Source organism: Culex quinquefasciatus, chromosome 1, assembly GCF_015732765.1.
Source record: "Culex quinquefasciatus strain JHB chromosome 1, VPISU_Cqui_1.0_pri_paternal, whole genome shotgun sequence".
NCBI lineage: Eukaryota > Metazoa > Arthropoda > Insecta > Diptera > Culicidae > Culex > Culex quinquefasciatus.
The window spans coordinates 111290359-111308380 of record NC_051861.1 but is presented as its reverse complement, the minus strand read 5'-3'; the positions used below and the strand labels follow the sequence as shown (position 1 = coordinate 111308380).

Sequence of the window (18022 nt, the reverse complement as noted above, 5' to 3'; positions counted from 1 at the left end):
GTTCTGACCTGCCAACATTAGAGGCACGCTGGAATTAGATGCTGTTTCCCTAATTGTTTTCTTGTTGGTTTATTTTTTGAATCTTTATGTTTTTTTTTTTTAATTTTTCCTTTTTTTATTCGAATTTATTATATTTTTTGTTTTTTTTTTTTAATTTTTTTTAATTTTTATGAAATTTTTGAAAACGATTTTTTTGTAATTTTTTTCAAATCTTTATTTTTTTTTAATTTTTTTTGGAATTTATTTTTTTGTTTTCAAAATTTTTAATTTTTTGATTTTTTATTATTTTTTCTTTTAATTTTAAATTTTTCTCTATAACAAAACTACGGTTTTTATTTTTAGAAATAAAAAATCCGTGGAAAATTTAATATTTGCTACTTAGATTGTTAAAGATTTTGTACATGGTTTGAGCCTTTTGTTTAGGGAAGTCAACCAATATTTTAAAACATGAGAAGTTAATTTTTGAAACTATTAGATTTTTTTTAAATTTTTTTGAATATTCGAAATTTTAAGATCTTTTAAATAAAAAAAAAATGTTAGATTTTTATAATTTTTTGAATTTAATTTTTTAAGCAAATTTTAATTTTTTTGACATCCAGAAAATCAGAAGTCTTGAGATTTTTTAAAATTAAAAAAACTTTTATGTCTTCATCGTCGTCTCAATGAATTGAAGCATGCTACATTTTAAGATGCACAGATTAAAAAAAATATGTTCAGAACTCAAGAATTATGAAATTTTTGATTTTGAACCTTAATGTTTGGGTTTTGATTTAGATTTTTAGTTTAGTTTTTTAATTTTTTAGAAGTTATGAGTTTTTGCTACTATTTTATGGTGTTATTTCTTCCATATTTCTGTCAAGAAAAAAAAAAAAAACAGAATAGAAAATTCAAAGATTTTTAGGTAAGGTTTGTTTTTTTAATTAGAATCTTTTTTCATGGTTTGATTCTAGTAATTAAAAATCCGTGAAAAAAATAATTAATAAGGCTATCAACATTTTAGAACATGAGTAGCATATTATTTTGCAAACTTTCAGATTTCTTTTAAACTTTGCAATTTTGTTATAATTTAAAAAATTTCAAAACTTTAATTTTGAATTTTTATAAGTTTTTTTTTATTTTTATTTTTTGAAGTAAATTTTTAATTTTTTTCGAATCTTTTTTTTGAGCTTTTCAAATTTTAATTTTTTGTTTATTTTTTGGAACATTTAAATTATTTATAATTTTTTAATTTAATTTTCGTTTTTTTTGCATGAAAATTTAAGTTTTTGATTTAGAACTTTAAAAGCTCAGAATTTTGAAAGTCTTGATTATTGTTTTTTCTTAAGTTAGGCTGTTACAAATATTTTTCAAAGTTTTTGTCTCCCCATCTTTCAAAAACGGTCTGAAAAATCAAGGGGCAAAACTTGTTTTTTTTTTCGATAAACTTCAATGATTTTAATAGTGGAATCGGCTAAAAACAATTTAAAGTGCATTTCCTTGCGTTTAAAATCATTTTTTACATGTTTGAGTTAATTCAAAAATATTTTAAGTTTTTCTGAATATCTTTTGTACAGAAGCGGTTCAGCTAGGCTTGCTTAAGAACCCTACAAAAAATAATCTAGTATAACTTGCCCGGAAAATGCTCAAATTTTCACATTCTGAAAATCTCCATATGAAATCCGATTTTCGTGCTAACTATTTTTTGACAGCCGAAAAAAAACCGCCTAATCTACCTACTTTGGATAAAACCTACCTTGGAGAAGAAGACTCAGTCGTTGCTATAACCACAACAAGAAACAATGTTGACCGTGTAACAATAACCCAACAGGGAGTGGTTCTTCCATGAGCGTGTAGTGACAGCAAGCAAAGGAGTATGCGTGTATTGTTTACTTTTGACACGGAAGATTTTCATAGTCCAACCAGTAGTTCTAACAGTAAACATCTTTATTACGTACGATTAAACAATTAATCAATTAACAAAAAATACTATTTGACAACTAGTACCTACAAACCTACAAACCGAAGACGAATTTCTAAATCATCTCCGAAAAAACCCGAAAAGACAAACCTACATGATCAGTCGCTGCCGCTGATCGTCGCCGTACCCGCAGTCGTACGCGTCCTTCATCGAGTCCGCGTCGGACATGTTCTCGAGCTCGAGCGCGGTCGTGGTCACGTCCCGGCTGGTCGCTGCCAACCCATCTGCACCACCGGAACCCGTCGCCATCGATCCGGGCGGAATGGCGGGCGGTGTTTCTAGCGTCAGTTCGGTATGCGTCGCAGTGTGGTGGATCTGGGGCGCGCCCTGAAACATCTTCACCTCGGAGGCGTCGATCGTGGACAGTTCCGGGTTGTGGAAGTGCATGCCGACGTTGAACTTGTGCTGGAAGCGGCGCCGGTAGACGTACGCGAGAGAACCGACGACGAGGGTGAGGGTGGTGAGGCCGAACAGAACGTGCCAGATGGTGGAGGCGGTGGAGTCTGAGGGGGGGCTGGTTGAGGGTTCGTGGAGGGATTCTAGGGGGTGCGAGACGAGGGGTGTTTCGTTGTCGTCGTTGGGCTTACGGGGGCATTGGTCGCCCTCGCGGACGGTTTCGCCTTCGTGGCAGATGCACTTGGGGCCGAGTTCGGCGGGGACGCAGACTACGCTGCAGTTGGCACGTTCGCAGTTGTTGGTGATCATGGGTTGGCGGGACTCCTGCACGACTAGCAGGTGGTTCGAGTTGTGCACGTTGAGTTGGAGCAGCTTGCAGGCAAAGTCGCCGTACAGTTTGCACTGGCCGACGGTGGAGGAGGCCATGTTCAGGATGAGGAGCTGGTTCTCGTACAGGGTCATCCCGATGGGGAGGCTCAACGCCTCGGTGCTTTGGGCGCCCAGGTTGACCTTGGACACTTGGTTACCCTCGTAATCCACCTTGAACAGCGACTTGGTGGTGGCGTCCGTCATGTAGAGCATCCGGTTCTCCGGGTCACACTCGAGGAAGTCACGTGCGACACGTTCATCACTACGACTTGCTGATGCGATCCGTCCAGGTTCGCCCGGTACACGATCGAGTGCGGCACCTCAAAGATCCAGTAGTGCATCAACGAGTAGAATAACGAATGGTTCACCGGATCAACGGCCAGCGCTTTGATGAACACCTGCGACGAAAACTTGATGACCCTCACGCAGACCTGCCGCTCAAACGAACACAACTTGATCGACGCAGACTTAACGTCATACAAATAAACATTCCCCGTAATCCAATCCACCGCTAACTGCGTCGGATGTCCAACGTTCCTCAGCACAAGCGAGGCATTCTTCGCCAAGTCATGCCTGTAAACAACCGGAGCGTACTCATCGATCCAGTACAACGCCTCCCGCCTCACATCCACCGCCAAGCTTAACACCCTCGACCCATTGCTCTGCAGCAGCACCCGGATCGACGGCGGATTCACCTCCAACTTCCGGATCTGATCGAACGACGTATAAAGCACGTACCGGCTCGGACCCACCGCCTTGCAGGACACCTTGTCCGAGCGCAGCATAAAGCCCGGCTGACACGCGCACCGGAACGACCCCCGCGTATTGCTGCACTGCTGGGCGCACGGAGTTCCCTCGGCGCACTCGTCCACATCCTGGCAGGACTTGCGGTTCCCAGCCAGCGTGAACCCGTTGCGGCACTCGCAGATCGCTCCGTTCGGCGTGGGCAGGCACTTTTGCTCGCACGGTGATTTGGCGCAAGCGGTCGAGCAGGCCTTGCCTTCGTCTTTGCCTGGAAATGGAGAGCTTTTGTTAGTGTTTTCTTTTTAGCACTGGGGCGTTTCATGTTTAACAGACGCTGCATTTTTTTAAATCTTAGATTTTAAGAATTAAAATTAAATTTACATTATTCTAAGAAAAAAAAAACTAGACGAATTTATAGACATTTAAATTTTTATATTTAAAAATTCAGGAATTTCAGAAGAATAAAAAAAGACAATTGAGAGATGAAAAAAATACTTAAAATTTATTAAAAGAGTTTATTAAACAAGGAGTGTGCCAGATGTGAACATTCTCTAGCGTAAGCAGGACACACTCTTTGTTTACAAACCCCACCCTTTTGCATTGTTTTGCTAGAGTTAACATTTTTTCGCTGAAATTAAATCTTTCGTTGTTATTTAGATTTTTTGAAAAGTAATGACTGTGATGAATGTCCATTCAAGAAATAAAAATGTTATTTTTTTTCAAAATTTTAGATTTTCTAAAATTCTAAATTTTGAGTTTTTGGAAAATTAAAGACTTTTTACAAGGCTTTTTTTCAGAATAATTAATTTTCAGAAGAACTTTGAGAAACATCAGGTTTTATTAACTTTTACAACAATTAAAGAAAACCTTAAGAAATATTTAAGAAGTTTCCAGGAAAATTTGAAGAACTTTAAAAGGAATTGAGGTTGAGATACATTATATCACAGACAACAGACGTAGCGGCTTGAACAAAATAATTTGAAATTCGTGTGTAAAAACATGGCAGCCGCATCCTGCTAATCTACTAGCGCCATCTGTTAGCCTATTGCCACTCTCTAAAGCAGCCATGATGGTTTTCTGAGAAGGTGTGTTTGAAAATGCATCACCCAGAAATATTTAAAAAATATATTATTTCAATTTTTCGAAATAAATGTAAACAGGTAAAGATTATGTTTTTATGCTATAGTAAATCTACTTTAATTGTTAATTAACACGATTTACGAGCACATACATGTTTTTTCATGTAATTATCGATATAAAAAAATAGTCTAGTTTGATGCTTTTATAAACACAGCAACCAAGGCCGCGCTTGAGGCTGTCAAATTCTTGCTGGTTGTGTTTATAAACAAAACCAACAGAGGAGAGCAAAAAGGAGGAGGAGACCCGGTGGAAATCGGGAGGATGGGCAAGCGTTTCTTGGAGGAGAAAAGATCCGGAACCAGAAACGAAACAATCCGGAACTGGTTCCGATAAATTCTGGAAGCCATCGGCGCCGTCAGCAAGAGCTATTATCACGGCCAACCCCGTAAACGTTTTGACCCCATACGACCGCATTCCGAAGATTATCTCCGGAACCGACAGCCAGCTACCACGATCACTTCAACCCTCACCTCCAAGACACCAACCTCTTCAACGCCCTCGAAACCCACCCCACCTTCAAGTGCCGCCACTTCCGTCTGTGGCCATAGTATGTTTCAACTGAGGCGGTTTGGTTAGTAACCGACTTATATTTTAAGGCAGAATCATTAAGTATTCAGACACTAAATCCACGAATAACCAGAATAACCACAAATATATGAATATCAGAATTTCAGAATAATTTTAGAAGAGTTTTAGAGAGTTTAAAATAAAATGAGAAGAACGTTTGAAAGATTTGACAATAGTTCAGAAATAAAGAAAAAATATAAACAATTTTAAAAGAAAAAAAGCTTCAGGGTTTTTACATAATTTCATAGCAATTTTAAATATTTGACCTAATTTATGTTTACAGAATTTTCTAAATTATTTGTTTTTTTTTTAACGTTTGAGTGTAGAATACATGTGCTTGAAATACAAAAAAATTGTTAAATTTTTGATGCACCATTTAAAACTACTGAAATTCTTAATATTCAAGTTTTGAAAAGTTGGTTTGTGATTGTTTTGAAATGTGAAAACTTTAAATGTTTATGGTTTTATTCTTATTATTTTTTTAATAGAAATTTAAATTTTTAGAATTTTTGGATTTTCTTATATCGTTTGTTAATGAACTTTTTTTTTTTCATAAAAAATCAGAATTTTTTAAATTCTTTTGCTGATTTTAAAATCTGGTAAAAAAATAATTCAAAAGAAAACGAAATATTTTTTAAATATTACAAAAGTCTTCTGTCACAAATTTGCTAAATTAAATAAACATAAACTTAAAAAACCAGTCTCACGAAAATTAAAGAAGGGGAATAGATTAAAAAGCCTTAATTCAAATTTTAATTTACATCCACAAATTTTTTTCTGATACATCATTTTTACCAAAGCATTGCAATTTTAGGATTTTGCATCTCCTCTCTCTTCCAAAATTTCCCTTGAAAAGGGAAGCAATAAAAACTGTCTAACTTTTATTGTATGTTTGAAATTCTAAAATTTCAGAGTCTGGGAATTTTAAAATTTGAGAATTGTTGGATTTATAAATTATAAAATTTAAGAGTTTTGAAAATTTAGAGTTTCAGTATTGGTTTAAGAATATTGCAATAATAATTTTGGAGTTCTAGATTTTATTATTTAACGATTTAAAAATGCTAACATATCAACATCTAAAATTTAAAAAAATCGGAGGTTTTGAAAATTCAAAAATGAGTATAAGAATAAATTTTGAAATTTTAAAATTCCTTAATCCTAAATTAAATAAAAATTTAATTTTTAGATTTTTTTTTTCAGTTCTTGAACGCTATATGTTTAAGTCTACGAATTTTAGAATTCGAGGATTTTAAAATTTCAATGTTTTAGGTTCGAATTTTAGAAGTTTAGAATTAGGCTACAATTTTAAAATTTTAGAGCTTAGCAATTTTAGAATTTCAGAATTATAAATTATTGGAATTTATATATATATATATATATATTTTGAGCGTAGAATTTTTAGAATTTTGGGGTTTTAGATTTTGAAAATTTTAAAATGGTTGGTTTAGAATTTTTGGACTTATGAACTAGAATCTCTGAATTTTTTAAATTAAAAAATTTCAGAATTTTTTTTTGAATCAACAAATTTTTGAATTTTACAATGTTAGAATTATCGAGTTGTAGATTTAGATAACTTTAATATTAGAACCCTACAAAATTAGAAATTTTGATTTACAAATTAGGCTGGTACAAATTGTATTTCTGGAGTTTTTTTTTAAAAAAAAGATCAAATAAACCGAATTCCCAGTTTTTGCTATTTGGGTATTTTTGAAACTGCCTTGAATCAGGGATATTAAAAAACACCCAAAAAGCAAAAACTGAAAATTTGGTTTATTGGACCTTCTCAAAAAAAAAAAAAAAAAAACTCCAGAAGTCAAAAATAGAAAATTTTCAATGTTTAACTTCTGGAGTTTTTTTTTTTTGAAAAGGTCCAATAAACCAAATTTTCAGTTTTTGCTTTTTGGGTTTTTTTAATATCCCTGACTCAAGGCAGTTTCAAAAATACCCAAAAAGCAAAAGATGGGAATTCGGTTTATTTGACCTTTTCAAAAAAAAAAAAAACTCCAGGCTTTTTCTTTCACTATTTTATTTTGTTTTCGTCATATCTTTCATTTTTGAAAAATAATGATTGCAAAACAAGTGTAAAATGAATTTGAAAACCCTTTTTCCATGTAAATGCTGAACTTTTGGCTTGTTATTTAAACATTTATTTTTTTGCCCCCCTCTCGAGCCGAGGGACAAAAACTTTGAAAAATATTTGCGTCGGCCTTTTTGGAATTGAAAAAATGTTATAGTGTAAGAATTTTTTAATTTTGGAGTTTTAGAATTTGAGAATTTAAACATTGTAGAGATGTAGAATTTCGGAATTTAGGATCTAGAATCTCTTTTAAAACTTACAATTTAAAAATTTTAGAATTTATAGTTTTTTGAATCAGAAGATGTTTGAGTTTAACAATGTTAGAATTTTCGAGTTGTAGATTTAGAGAATTTTAAAAATTAAGAGATTCTTGCTCATAAATTGTAAGATTCTAACATTTTAAAATTCATATTCTCAATTTCTAAACATTGAAAATTCTAATATTGTAGAATGTTAAAATATTCTATTTCAGATTCAAAAATTCAAAATTTTGCGTTACGTAATATTAGAACGCTCCCTTAGAAGAAAAACCGCTCATTTTATGTTACCTGATGGTTGATCAACCTTGAATTCCCTTGCAAAGATAGTTCAACGTCACTCAACCACAAGGTAAGCATCTGTCAAAATGTCAACTCACCATCACTGCAGTCCTTCCGCCCGTCGCACACCTTGCTCATCTCGATGCAAACGCCCGGCTTGCACTCGAATGCGCCGTCTCCGCAGGCCACGTGGAACTGCTGCTCGGACCGCGTCCCGTTGACCGCATCACAGTCCACCTCGTCCGACCCGTCATCGCAGTCCACCTCCTTGTCACACTGCCACTCCTTCCGGATGCACGTCCCGCTCTTACACTGGAAGTCGTGCAGTCCGCACTGGCTACAACCGGCTTCGTCCTCTCCGTTCGGACACTCGGACGTTCCGTTGCAGCGGACGGCGATGGGGAGGCACTTTCCGGAGCGCTGACAGAGGAACTTGGTGGGGTTGTCCTCTTCGAGGCCGACGCAGGGTTCCGCGGTTACGGTGCAGTTGGCTTCGTCCGAGTTGTCGCCGCAGTCGTTGTTTCCGTCGCAGACGAGGCGGTCTTCGATGCAGTGACCGAGGGCACACTTGGTGAAGCCGGTTCGGCAGTCGACCTTGCCGCACTTGGCGTGCTCGTCGGATCCGTCGGTGCAGTCTGGTGATCCGTCGCACTCCCACCACCTGGGGATGCATTGGCCTGACGAGCATCGGAACATCAGCGGTCCACACGTGGTGGCGTTCTGCTTTTCGTTGTTCAGCTCGGCGCAGTTCTGCTCGTCGGATCCGTCTGCGCAGTCCTTGTACCCGTCGCACAGTGCGTTCACGTCGATGCACGACCCGTCCGGACAGGCGTGCTGATCCTCGTGACATCCCCGGCCGTGATCGTACCCCTCGCAGTTCTTCTCGTCGGACCGATCCGGACAGTCGTAGTGCTTGTCGCAGCGTAGCTTCTGCGTGATGCAGGTAGTCCGGTCCGCGCAAGCGAACTGATCGTACCGACACTCGACCGGCTTCGGACTCCTACCGGACTGCTCGCAGCCCTTCTCGTCCGACCCGTCCGCGCAATCCGTGTGCCCGTTGCACCGCTTGCTGATCGTCAGGCACTCTCCGCTGGTACACTTGAACTCGCAGTCGATCGCGTCAATGCAGCTGGTGTTCTTCGGCGTCCGGAAGATCATCCCCGTCGGGCAGACGCAAGCACTGCTGTACATTCCAGCGGCCACGCAGATGTGCGAGCAGCCTCCGTTCTGCTTCTGACAGGGGTGATCGTACCGCTGTAACGGTTGCGTCGCCAGCAGCACGATCTCGTCCGGGAACGCTCCGTACGGCGGCTGATCCACGGTGATCTTCTTCGTCACGCCTAGGTTGTGCTTGTCCGACCAGTACAGACGCTTCGACCGCAGGCACGTCCAGAACAGGTTGTCTCCAACGATCGCGATCGACACCGGCAAGCGCAAAAACTCCCGGAACAGGTGCCGCGTATCGCCCTCATAACTCGTGAACTCGATCCTGCTGTTTCCCATGTCGTTCCAGAACACGCTCCTCAAGTCCCGATCCACCACAAACTGGAAGCTCCCATTCCCACTCAGCCGCTGCTCGATAATGTGCATGTGCTGCCCTCGCCCCGTCATATCCTGCCGATCGATGTGCGTATGCTGACCACTCACCGATCGCAGCGCGACAAACATCTTCCCAATCTCCGGGATCACCGCCAACCCGATCGGCGCCTCCGTCCCCAAATAATGCTGCACGATCGCCCTGCTCTTACTCTGCAGCGAGTACACCTCCACCGTCGATCGCTCGCTGTCCGCCCAGTACAAATTATTCCCCAAATAATCAAACGCCATCGCCGACACGTTCCCAATCCCGTCCCCGATCAGCTTCCGCGAAGCCTTACTCTTCAAATCGACCGTGAAGATCGCCTTCTGCACGTTGTCCGCGACCAGCAGCTCGCCGTTGATCGTGTTGAACACCATCCGGCTGATGAAGAACTGGAAGGCGTCGCCCTTGCTCAGCTCGTGCCGTCCGAACGTCTGCATGTCCAGCCGGACGAGGTAGTTGGCGACTCCCAGCAGGAGGAACTGCCGCTTGACCAGCTCCCGGCACGAGTGCTTGTCCGGCTTGAGGCTCATGGCGTACGGGCAGGCGCACGAGTAGGAGTTGTTTTGGGCCAGGAGGCACAGATGGGAGCAGAAGTTGCCGATGCAGGCGTGGTCGCCTTTCGGTTGGACCGAGGAGTGGTACACGTGGACGTCTGTGGAAGGGGAAAGTGGATTAGTAACGCTTGGTAACGCATGCTTGACAGTTGAGTAGTTTCTACGACTTTTGAATTTTGTTTCACAATTTTAAAATTTTTGGGATTTTTGTGCATTAAAAAATTAAGAATTTTATGCATTTGATTTTTTTATTATTTTTTTAAAGAATTTATAGAATTTGTAATTTAAAAACAATAAAATTTTCAAGAATTATTTTTTTAATTTTTTAGATTTTTTCATCAATTTTTAGAATCAATTTAGAACTTTAGTATTTTATTTTTTTTAAAGAATTTTAAGAATTTTAAGAATTTTAAGAATTTTAAGAATTTTAAGAATTTTAAGAATTTTAAGAATTTTAAGAATTTTAAGTATTTTAAGAATTTTAAGAATTTTAAGAATTTTAAGAATTTTAAGAATTTTAAGAATTTTAAGAATTTTAAGAATTTTAAGAATTTTAAGAATTTTAAGAATTTTAAGAGTTTTAAGAGTTTTAAGAATTTTAAGAATTTTAAGAATTTTAAGAATTTTAAGAATTTTAAGAATTTTAAGAATTTTAAGAGTTTTAAGAATTTTAAGAATTTTAAGAATTTTAAGAATTTTAAGAATTTTAAGAATTTTAAGAATTTTAAGAATTTTAAGAATTTTAAGAATTTTAAGAATTTTAAGAATTTTAAGAATTTTAAGAATTTTAAGGATTTTAAGAATTTTAAGAATTTTAAGAATTTTAAGAATTTTAAGAATTTTAAGAATTTTAAGAATTTTAAGAATTTTAGGAATTTTAAGAATATGAAGATTTTGAAAAATTCAAAATTTTAAGTAATTTTTCCATTTTTTTAGATTCTTGAAAACTTAAAACAAAATTAAAACTTTTTGAAATTTTTGAAAATTTTAAAGATTTTTGAGAATTTTAATATTTTTTTTGGAATTTTGGACTTTTGGTTTTTTTAAGCTTTTATTTGTTTGTCCCATTCATTTTTTTAAATTATGTATCTTGTGAATGGATTTTCTTATTGATTTTGTGTCTTCGGTAAAGTTGTTGGTTTTGATTAGGATTTATCCGAAAAAAATGGTACAAGAAAAAAAAATATTTTTGAAAAAAAAAATCAGATCTGGATAAATAATTATTTTTAGCTTAAAAAAAAAACTAATTTGCCATCAGAAATAACTTTACAATTTTGTTGATAAAATGAACGGTTTTTTTTTTTTAATTTTTGAGTAAGTGAAAGAAAAGCACCTCTGTATAAAACATTTTTGAATAGCTGAGAAAATTTTCTTTTGTTTTCCACATGGGTTTTTGAAAATTGGACAGTTAGTTTCTGAGATTTAGCCTTACGAAGAATTCGAATCGATTGAAATGAGTTTTCTATCAGCACATCACAAAATAAGCCTGTAATTTGCTGTAATTTAAATTTTAGTCCGATTTTCGATGTTAAAAATTTAAACTTTAGCGAAATGTTCTGATCTGTCAAATAAAAGTATTTCGTTTTTTTTTATAATGTGGTCTGAAATATGGAAATATCTATTTTTACATAAGTTAAGCCTAGTTTTTAAATTTTGAACTTAAAAGTTTCAATTCTTAACATCGGACCATCTTTTCGAAGTTTATAAAAAAAATGTTTTTAGAGATACTTTCCTTCCAAGAATTTTTCAAAGCTCAAAAAACTTAAAAAAACTTTTAAAAATGGAAATCTTATATCTTAAAGGATTGAAATTTCAAACTGGTCGCCGCTGCCCTTGTATAGTAAAGAGAGACATAGTCCTACGTCAAAAATACGTATTTTGGATATTCAACTTCAGTCATAAAATGTTATATAAAAAATCTTTCTTCAAGACACAGAATTTCATACATTTAAATACTAATTTTGTATGACCAGCTCCCCAAAATTGTATTAATAAACTAATGATGCAAAATTACTTTTTTTGACATAAGGAATCATCCAAATAAAAAAAAACTAAGAAAAGTCGATTAGCAAAATCGTTGAGAACCACTCTTGTTTGACAAATGGAAAAAAAGGTAAACAAAGCACGTGCCGCTGCACACAAATTACAAGATTTGCTGAGGCACGAAGCGATTTGTTTTCTTTTTTCGACTCACTCGCAAACGTCAAACAAAATTGTTGCCGGATCTTTTCCGGTAGATTCAAAAAAAAACAATAAAACCGTGAATGAATGAGAAATAAATCAATTTACCGAAAATCTGCCGATCGTGGACGACGGTTTTGCGCTGCTTGCCGCTGAACTTGCCGCACGACTGGATGCTCTTGGTGTCCCAGTCGGACCAGTAGATGCGATCGTTGAACACGGAGATGGCGAAGGGGTGCTTCAGCACGTCTCCGATGACGGTGGTCCGCTGGGTGCCGTCCAGCCGGACGCTCTCGATCTTCTTCAGCTTGGCGTCGACCCAGTAGAGCCGCCCGTTGGGCCAGTCCAGGCTGAGTCCGTTCGGCCAGTGAATGTTCTCGTCGATGAGGACCCGGCGGTTCTTGCCGTCCATGCCGGCCGTTCCGATCATCGCTTTGTCGCCCCAGTCGGAGTAGAACATGGTTCCGTTTTGGGGAAGGAGTGCGATTCCGCGGGGCTTGTGGAGCGTGTCCTGGATCAGGGAGGAGCAGTGCTGGCCGTTGTTGGAGCAGACGGCGATCATCATGTGGCCACTGTCGCTGAAGTAGATGTTCCCGGTGAGCCAATCCAGGGCGAGATCTTCCGGCGAGGCCAAGCCGGATGTGAGTAGGAGTTCCCGCTTGCTGCCGTCCTCCAGCGAGCGCTCGATCGCTTCCGTCTTGAACGAGATGTCCGTCCAGTAGACGTAGCTTCCGTCGTAGCTGACGCCGATCACCTGGGACAGGTTCTTCGCCACGTAGTACTGGTGCTTGGACGTGAGGTAGAGCGCTCCGATGGACTTTTGCGTGGTGTACAGCAGCAGTGCCTCCGTGGAGTCGGCGATCTCGCACGTTCTCCCGTCCTTCCTCAGTTTGAACTTGCTGGCACAAGTGCACCGAAACGAGCCGGGAGTATTCTCGCAGCCCTGCGAACACAGTCCGTACCGCTCGCACTCGTTCACGTCCTCGCACTGCTTCGACTTCCGGTCAAACACGAACCCCGCCTTGCACAGACAGACCGATCCGTGCGGCGTGTTCTTACAACCCTCTGGACACCTCATACTGTCGCACTCCCGTGACGTGCACAGTCCCGTTTCATCGCTCCGATCTCCGCAGTCATCCTTCCCGTCGCAGACCATCTTCAGATCCACGCAAGTACTGTTGTCAGCACACTCGAACTTCCCGTGCTCAAGCGTACACCCGATAAAGCAGTTCTCCTCGTCCGACCCGTCTCCACAATCGTCAACCCCGTCACAAACCCAGTCGTGACTCTGAACGCAGTGCTTGTTCTTGCACAGGAAGCCCTTGCACTTGTTCTCCACGTCCATGCACCCAATCGTCTCGTCCGATCCGTCCAAACAGTGCCTGGTCCCATCACACACCAGATCCTTCGGGATGCACATCTTGTCCGTGCAGGTAAACTCGAACTTGCTACACGGAACCGGCACGTGCGGAACCTCAAAGTTCTCGCAGTTCTCCTCGTCATCCCCGAGCGGACAGTCGTCGTGCTTGTCGCACAGGAACGACGCGCTGATACAGGTCCCGTTGTCGTGTTTACAGCGGTACCACTGCGGACTGCGGCACAAAAAGTAATCTGAAAGAAAAAACCAAGTTGAGGTTATGTCCCATCTCTTCAACACTCCTCAACCCTCCAACTCACCACACCCGACCTCGTCGCTTCCGTCCGCGCAGTCCCGGCTGTTGTTGCAGCGGGACGCCTTCGGCACACAGGACCCGTTGTCGCACGGGAACTCCTCCTCCGAGCAGGCGTTGACCGTCGGTACCTTGGGCTTGCGAGCCGCGTCCACCCTGCCACTAACCATGCAGAACAGGATCAACCCGGCGGCGGCCGCCCCAGTGCCGAATCGCAACCGCATGTCTCCTCCTCACCCTTCCTGAGAGAGCGGTTTGAGGTTAGGTTCGGCGTGACCTTGAACGGCGGTTACTTAACCTCGCAAAAACGTATGAAGGCCAAAACCAAAATTTGAGATCAATTCTCACACAAGAAAAATAATTACAAAAAAAAAACTAATCGACACTAACTAAACCCGAAACAAAAACTGATCACAAGAAGGCCATGCTCTTGCGCGGGAATCGACCACAAAATCCAAGGAGGAGAAAAACGAAGGTCACGAAATGACCCCAACAGCGAGAATCTTCGGCGAACGACTACGGCTTTGACCATGCGTTTTGCGTCAAGGTCCACCACATGTGAAGATCGTAAGTGATCGCGCGCGCACGCACACAAGGTCAAAGTAGGCTTGTTGAGGTTGATCGATGATCAATTGGTATTAGTGAAGTTGGGTTTCTACGGGAACGGTTTGAAGTTTCCAAAGTGGGATGGCGACTGCTTGATAATTGGGCTACTCGAAGATCGTTTTATGGGATCGACGAGGGAGGTTGAATTTTAAGAATTTTAAGAATTTTAAAAATTTTAAGAATTTTAAGAATTTTAAGAATTTTAAGAATTTTAAGAATTTTAAGAATTTTAAGAATTTTAAGAATTTTAAGAATTTTAAGAATTTTAAGAATTTTAAGAATTTTAAGAATTTTAAGAATTTTAAGAATTTTAAGAATTTTAAGAATTTTAAGAATTTTAAGAATTTTAAGAATTTTAAGAATTTTAAGAATTATAATTGGGCTACTCGAAAATCGTTTTATGGGATCGACGAGGGAGGTTGAAAGGTTGATTTATTACCGTATTAAGAGTAAATTTGATTTGAAATTTAATTGAAAAAAAAAATACAAAAATACAAAAATACAAAAATACAAAAATACAAAAATACAAAAATACAAAAATACAAAAATACAAAAATACAAAAATACAAAAATACAAAAATACAAAAATACAAAAATACAAAAATACAAAAATACAAAATACAAAAATACAAAATACAAAAATAAAAATACAAAAATACAAAAATACAAAATACAAAAATACAAAAATACAAAAATACAAAAATACAAAATACAAAATACAAAAATACAAAAATACAAAAATACAAAATACAAAAATACAAAAATACAAAAATACAAAAATACAAAAATACAAAAATACAAAAATACAAAAATACAAAAATACAAAAATACAAAAATACAAAAATACAAAAATACAAAAATACAAAAATACAAAAATACAAAAATACAAAATACAAAAATACAAAAATACAAAAATACAAAAATACAAAAATACAAAAATACAAAAATACAAAAATACAAAAATACAAAAATACAAAAATACAAAAATACAAAAATACAAAAATACAAAAATACAAAAATACAAAAATACAAAAATACAAAAAAATATACAAAAATACAAAAATACAAAAATACAAAAATACAAAAATACAAAAATACAAAAATACAAAAATACAAAAATACAAAAATACAAAAATACAAAAATACAAAAATACAAAAATACAAAAATACAAAAATACAAAAATACAAAAATACAAAAATACAAAAATACAAAAATACAAAAATACAAAAATACAAAAATACAAAAATTTCATTCTAGGTTTTGTATTTTTACGATACATTTCCTTTGCTTGAAGGAAAGTAACTTCTTTTCTCGTTCACCTCACTCTCCTCATGAATTTTAATTAGTATTTTTTCTCAAGGATTTTTTCCTCTTTGTTTTCATCTCAGAAAACTTCTCCATAAACTGCTCCCCTGTTGGCGTGGTCAGCTAATTGGTGGTCATCTTCATCGAGGGGTCAGTCAGCCGACCATTGCGTGACACACGTTGCCTACCTTTCGGGCGGGCAACCCCCACAACTGTCCTTCAAAGTGGACATTTACATAGCTAATTACTCGAGAGGTGGTCATCTCCGCGAGTGCTGGCCACTCATTAAGAACCGTTTCTACCAGGCTGTCAGAGCCGACCGAGGGGTGAACCAAACGAGAAAAAAAAGACAGAAGAAAAAGAAAAGATTTTTTCCCCCTCTTCCAAACATCTCCCCCCTCAAACCACTAATTGGACGTAATTAAAACGCAGCTGGCCATGCTCCCGGGACGAAGGGATTTTTTTTTGTTTTCATCTTCTTCTTTCCTCAACGCCCCAGCTCCGTCACTTTCTGACAACGAGGGGACACTTGTTGCGCGTCAAACCGAGGGGTCGAAAGAAACTTTCAAGGCCATCATCGCCATTCATCTTCGCAGCGACCTTGTCGCCGGTACAGCCTACCTTTCGGGCGCCCGGGGATTTCGCCGGGTCGCGCACCTGTTGGAGAAGCGTGTGTGTGTGCGTGGGGATTTGGCCGAAGGTCAGCCTGCTGGATTGCCCGTTTCCGTCAGGAGCCCCTGTTTGATATGCAATCGACACGCACGGCACGTGTTTTTGTTTTGCTTCGTCCTTCACCGTCCACAGGTCGTCCCGTGGGGTTGTTGGGCGGATTCCGGAACCGTTTAGCCTTGATCGGTAAATAGCGGAAGGCGGTACTGGGAAGGTGTTTATTTTCACGCAGTGGTGCGAACTTCCGGGAAGTGAAGGGAAGAGCCTCGCGTGACTGGAAGTAATAACCTTGGCAACGGGTCGTCACGCCTACTGTGTTGTGGGGACGGCATACCTTGCAGGCGCTAGTTATCGGGTAATCTGAGCAGGAAGCTAGACTGTTTATGTTTTGCTATTTATGACTTCTTTTGCGATGTCAATCATTTTTGCTGGAAGGTCGTGGGAAACAAAGTAAACAAAGAACTGTTAAAATAGAAACATTTGTCATTTTTTACTCATTTCGTCAAATTATAAATCGTCATTCCTCCTCCAACTTCATACTGAGCAGCAGGCATCCCAACGTCTCGTCCGATCCGTCCCCGCAGTCCGCCACTCCGTCGCAAATCTGCCTCGCCGGAATGCACCGCTTGTTGACACATGCAAACTGACGTTTCCCGCAGGATCCGGACCTCAGCGCGAACCGAATCCCGCACCGGGCTTCGTCCTCCCCGCCAAAACAGTCCCTCCGACCGTCGCAAACCAGCGCACCGTTGATGCACCGGTTGTCCGGACACCGGAACCACTCCGGTTCCTCGCACAGCAAGTATCCTGTAATGTAAACAAAAAGCCAGTTTGACAGTTCTGCAAAATCCAAGCAACCCGTCGACCAAAAACTCACCACAACCGTACTCATCGCTGCCGTCCGGGCAGTCGTTGACGCCGTTGCAGCGGCCAACCAGCGGGGTACAGTGGCCGGAGTCACAGCGGAACTGGTCCACCGTGCAACTTGGGTTATCGGACGCTGGGTGGCACCGGACCCAGATGACCAAGAACGCGAACGTGAAGAGGCGCAACATTTTTCCCGGGTGATCGCTCCAGCGCTTCAAAAATGTCAAACTGACAGTTGGTGACAAACAATATGGCGGAAGGGTGTTGCTCGGTGACAAAATGGCGGATGGTAAAATTCACTGCTCGAAAATTGGGGTTGATGATCGTTTTATAGCATTGAGATAGTTGAAAAGAAAATGTCAAGTTACCGTATCAGTAGGTTAACAAATAATTAAAACTTCAAAGGATTTAAATGATTAGGAACTTATTTAAATTCAATAGAACATATCTGGAGTTTTTTTTAAATGTCCAATAAACCAAATGTCCAGTTATGAAACACAATAGCTTATAAGACCATTTTGCAATTCCGTCGTGAAACTACTTACTTTTCCTGTCATTCTTGAACGACGAAATAGCCTACTTTTCTGTACCAAAAATAACAGAATCGAATAGCAACACTTTTCAAAATAAATGCCGAAAAGTTCTACTTTTCAGCACTCAAATGGGTGCTGAAAAGATGAACTTTTCAGCACTTGTTTCGAAAAGTAACACTTTTCAACATTTTTTTATTTAAACGATTTAAAGACAAAATACATGAAAATTTTACATAAAATTTCACTCAGTGTGTGTTTTTTGGAA

The 18022-nt window shown here is 39.0% G+C and overlaps 2 protein-coding genes across 2 annotated transcripts; both read right to left on the bottom strand.

Moving 5' to 3' along the window:
• Window positions 1-1900: 1900 nt before the first annotated feature.
• On the bottom strand, window positions 1901-14345 carry LOC6054699 (putative vitellogenin receptor). Its single transcript, XM_038260694.1, is given in 6 exon segments — window positions 1901-2961; window positions 2964-3734; window positions 7888-10023; window positions 12215-13717; window positions 13784-14018; window positions 14075-14345. Coding segments are annotated over 5 exon segments (5541 nt in total). The 5' UTR covers window positions 14001-14018; window positions 14075-14345; the 3' UTR covers window positions 1901-2047.
• A 2480-nt stretch (window positions 14346-16825) lies between these two features.
• Window positions 16826-17470, bottom strand: LOC6054698 (low-density lipoprotein receptor). The gene is made up of 2 exons (XM_038260703.1): window positions 17235-17470; window positions 16826-17164 (listed from the first exon to the last, which is right to left on the bottom strand). The coding sequence occupies exons 1-2, from the start codon at window positions 17410-17412 to the stop codon at window positions 16875-16877; spliced, it is 468 nt and encodes a 155-aa protein (XP_038116631.1). The 5' UTR covers window positions 17413-17470; the 3' UTR covers window positions 16826-16874.
• Between the last annotated feature and the right edge of the window lie 552 nt (window positions 17471-18022).

Coding starts and splice junctions, on each gene's coding strand:
- LOC6054698 (XM_038260703.1), bottom strand. CDS start 17,412: ATGTTGCGCCTCTTCACGTTCGCGTTCTTGGTCATCTGGGTCCGGTGC. Junction 17,165..17,234: donor CAGCGATGAGTACGGTTGTG/GTGAGTTTTTGG, acceptor TTTACATTACAG/GATACTTGCTGTGCGAGGAA.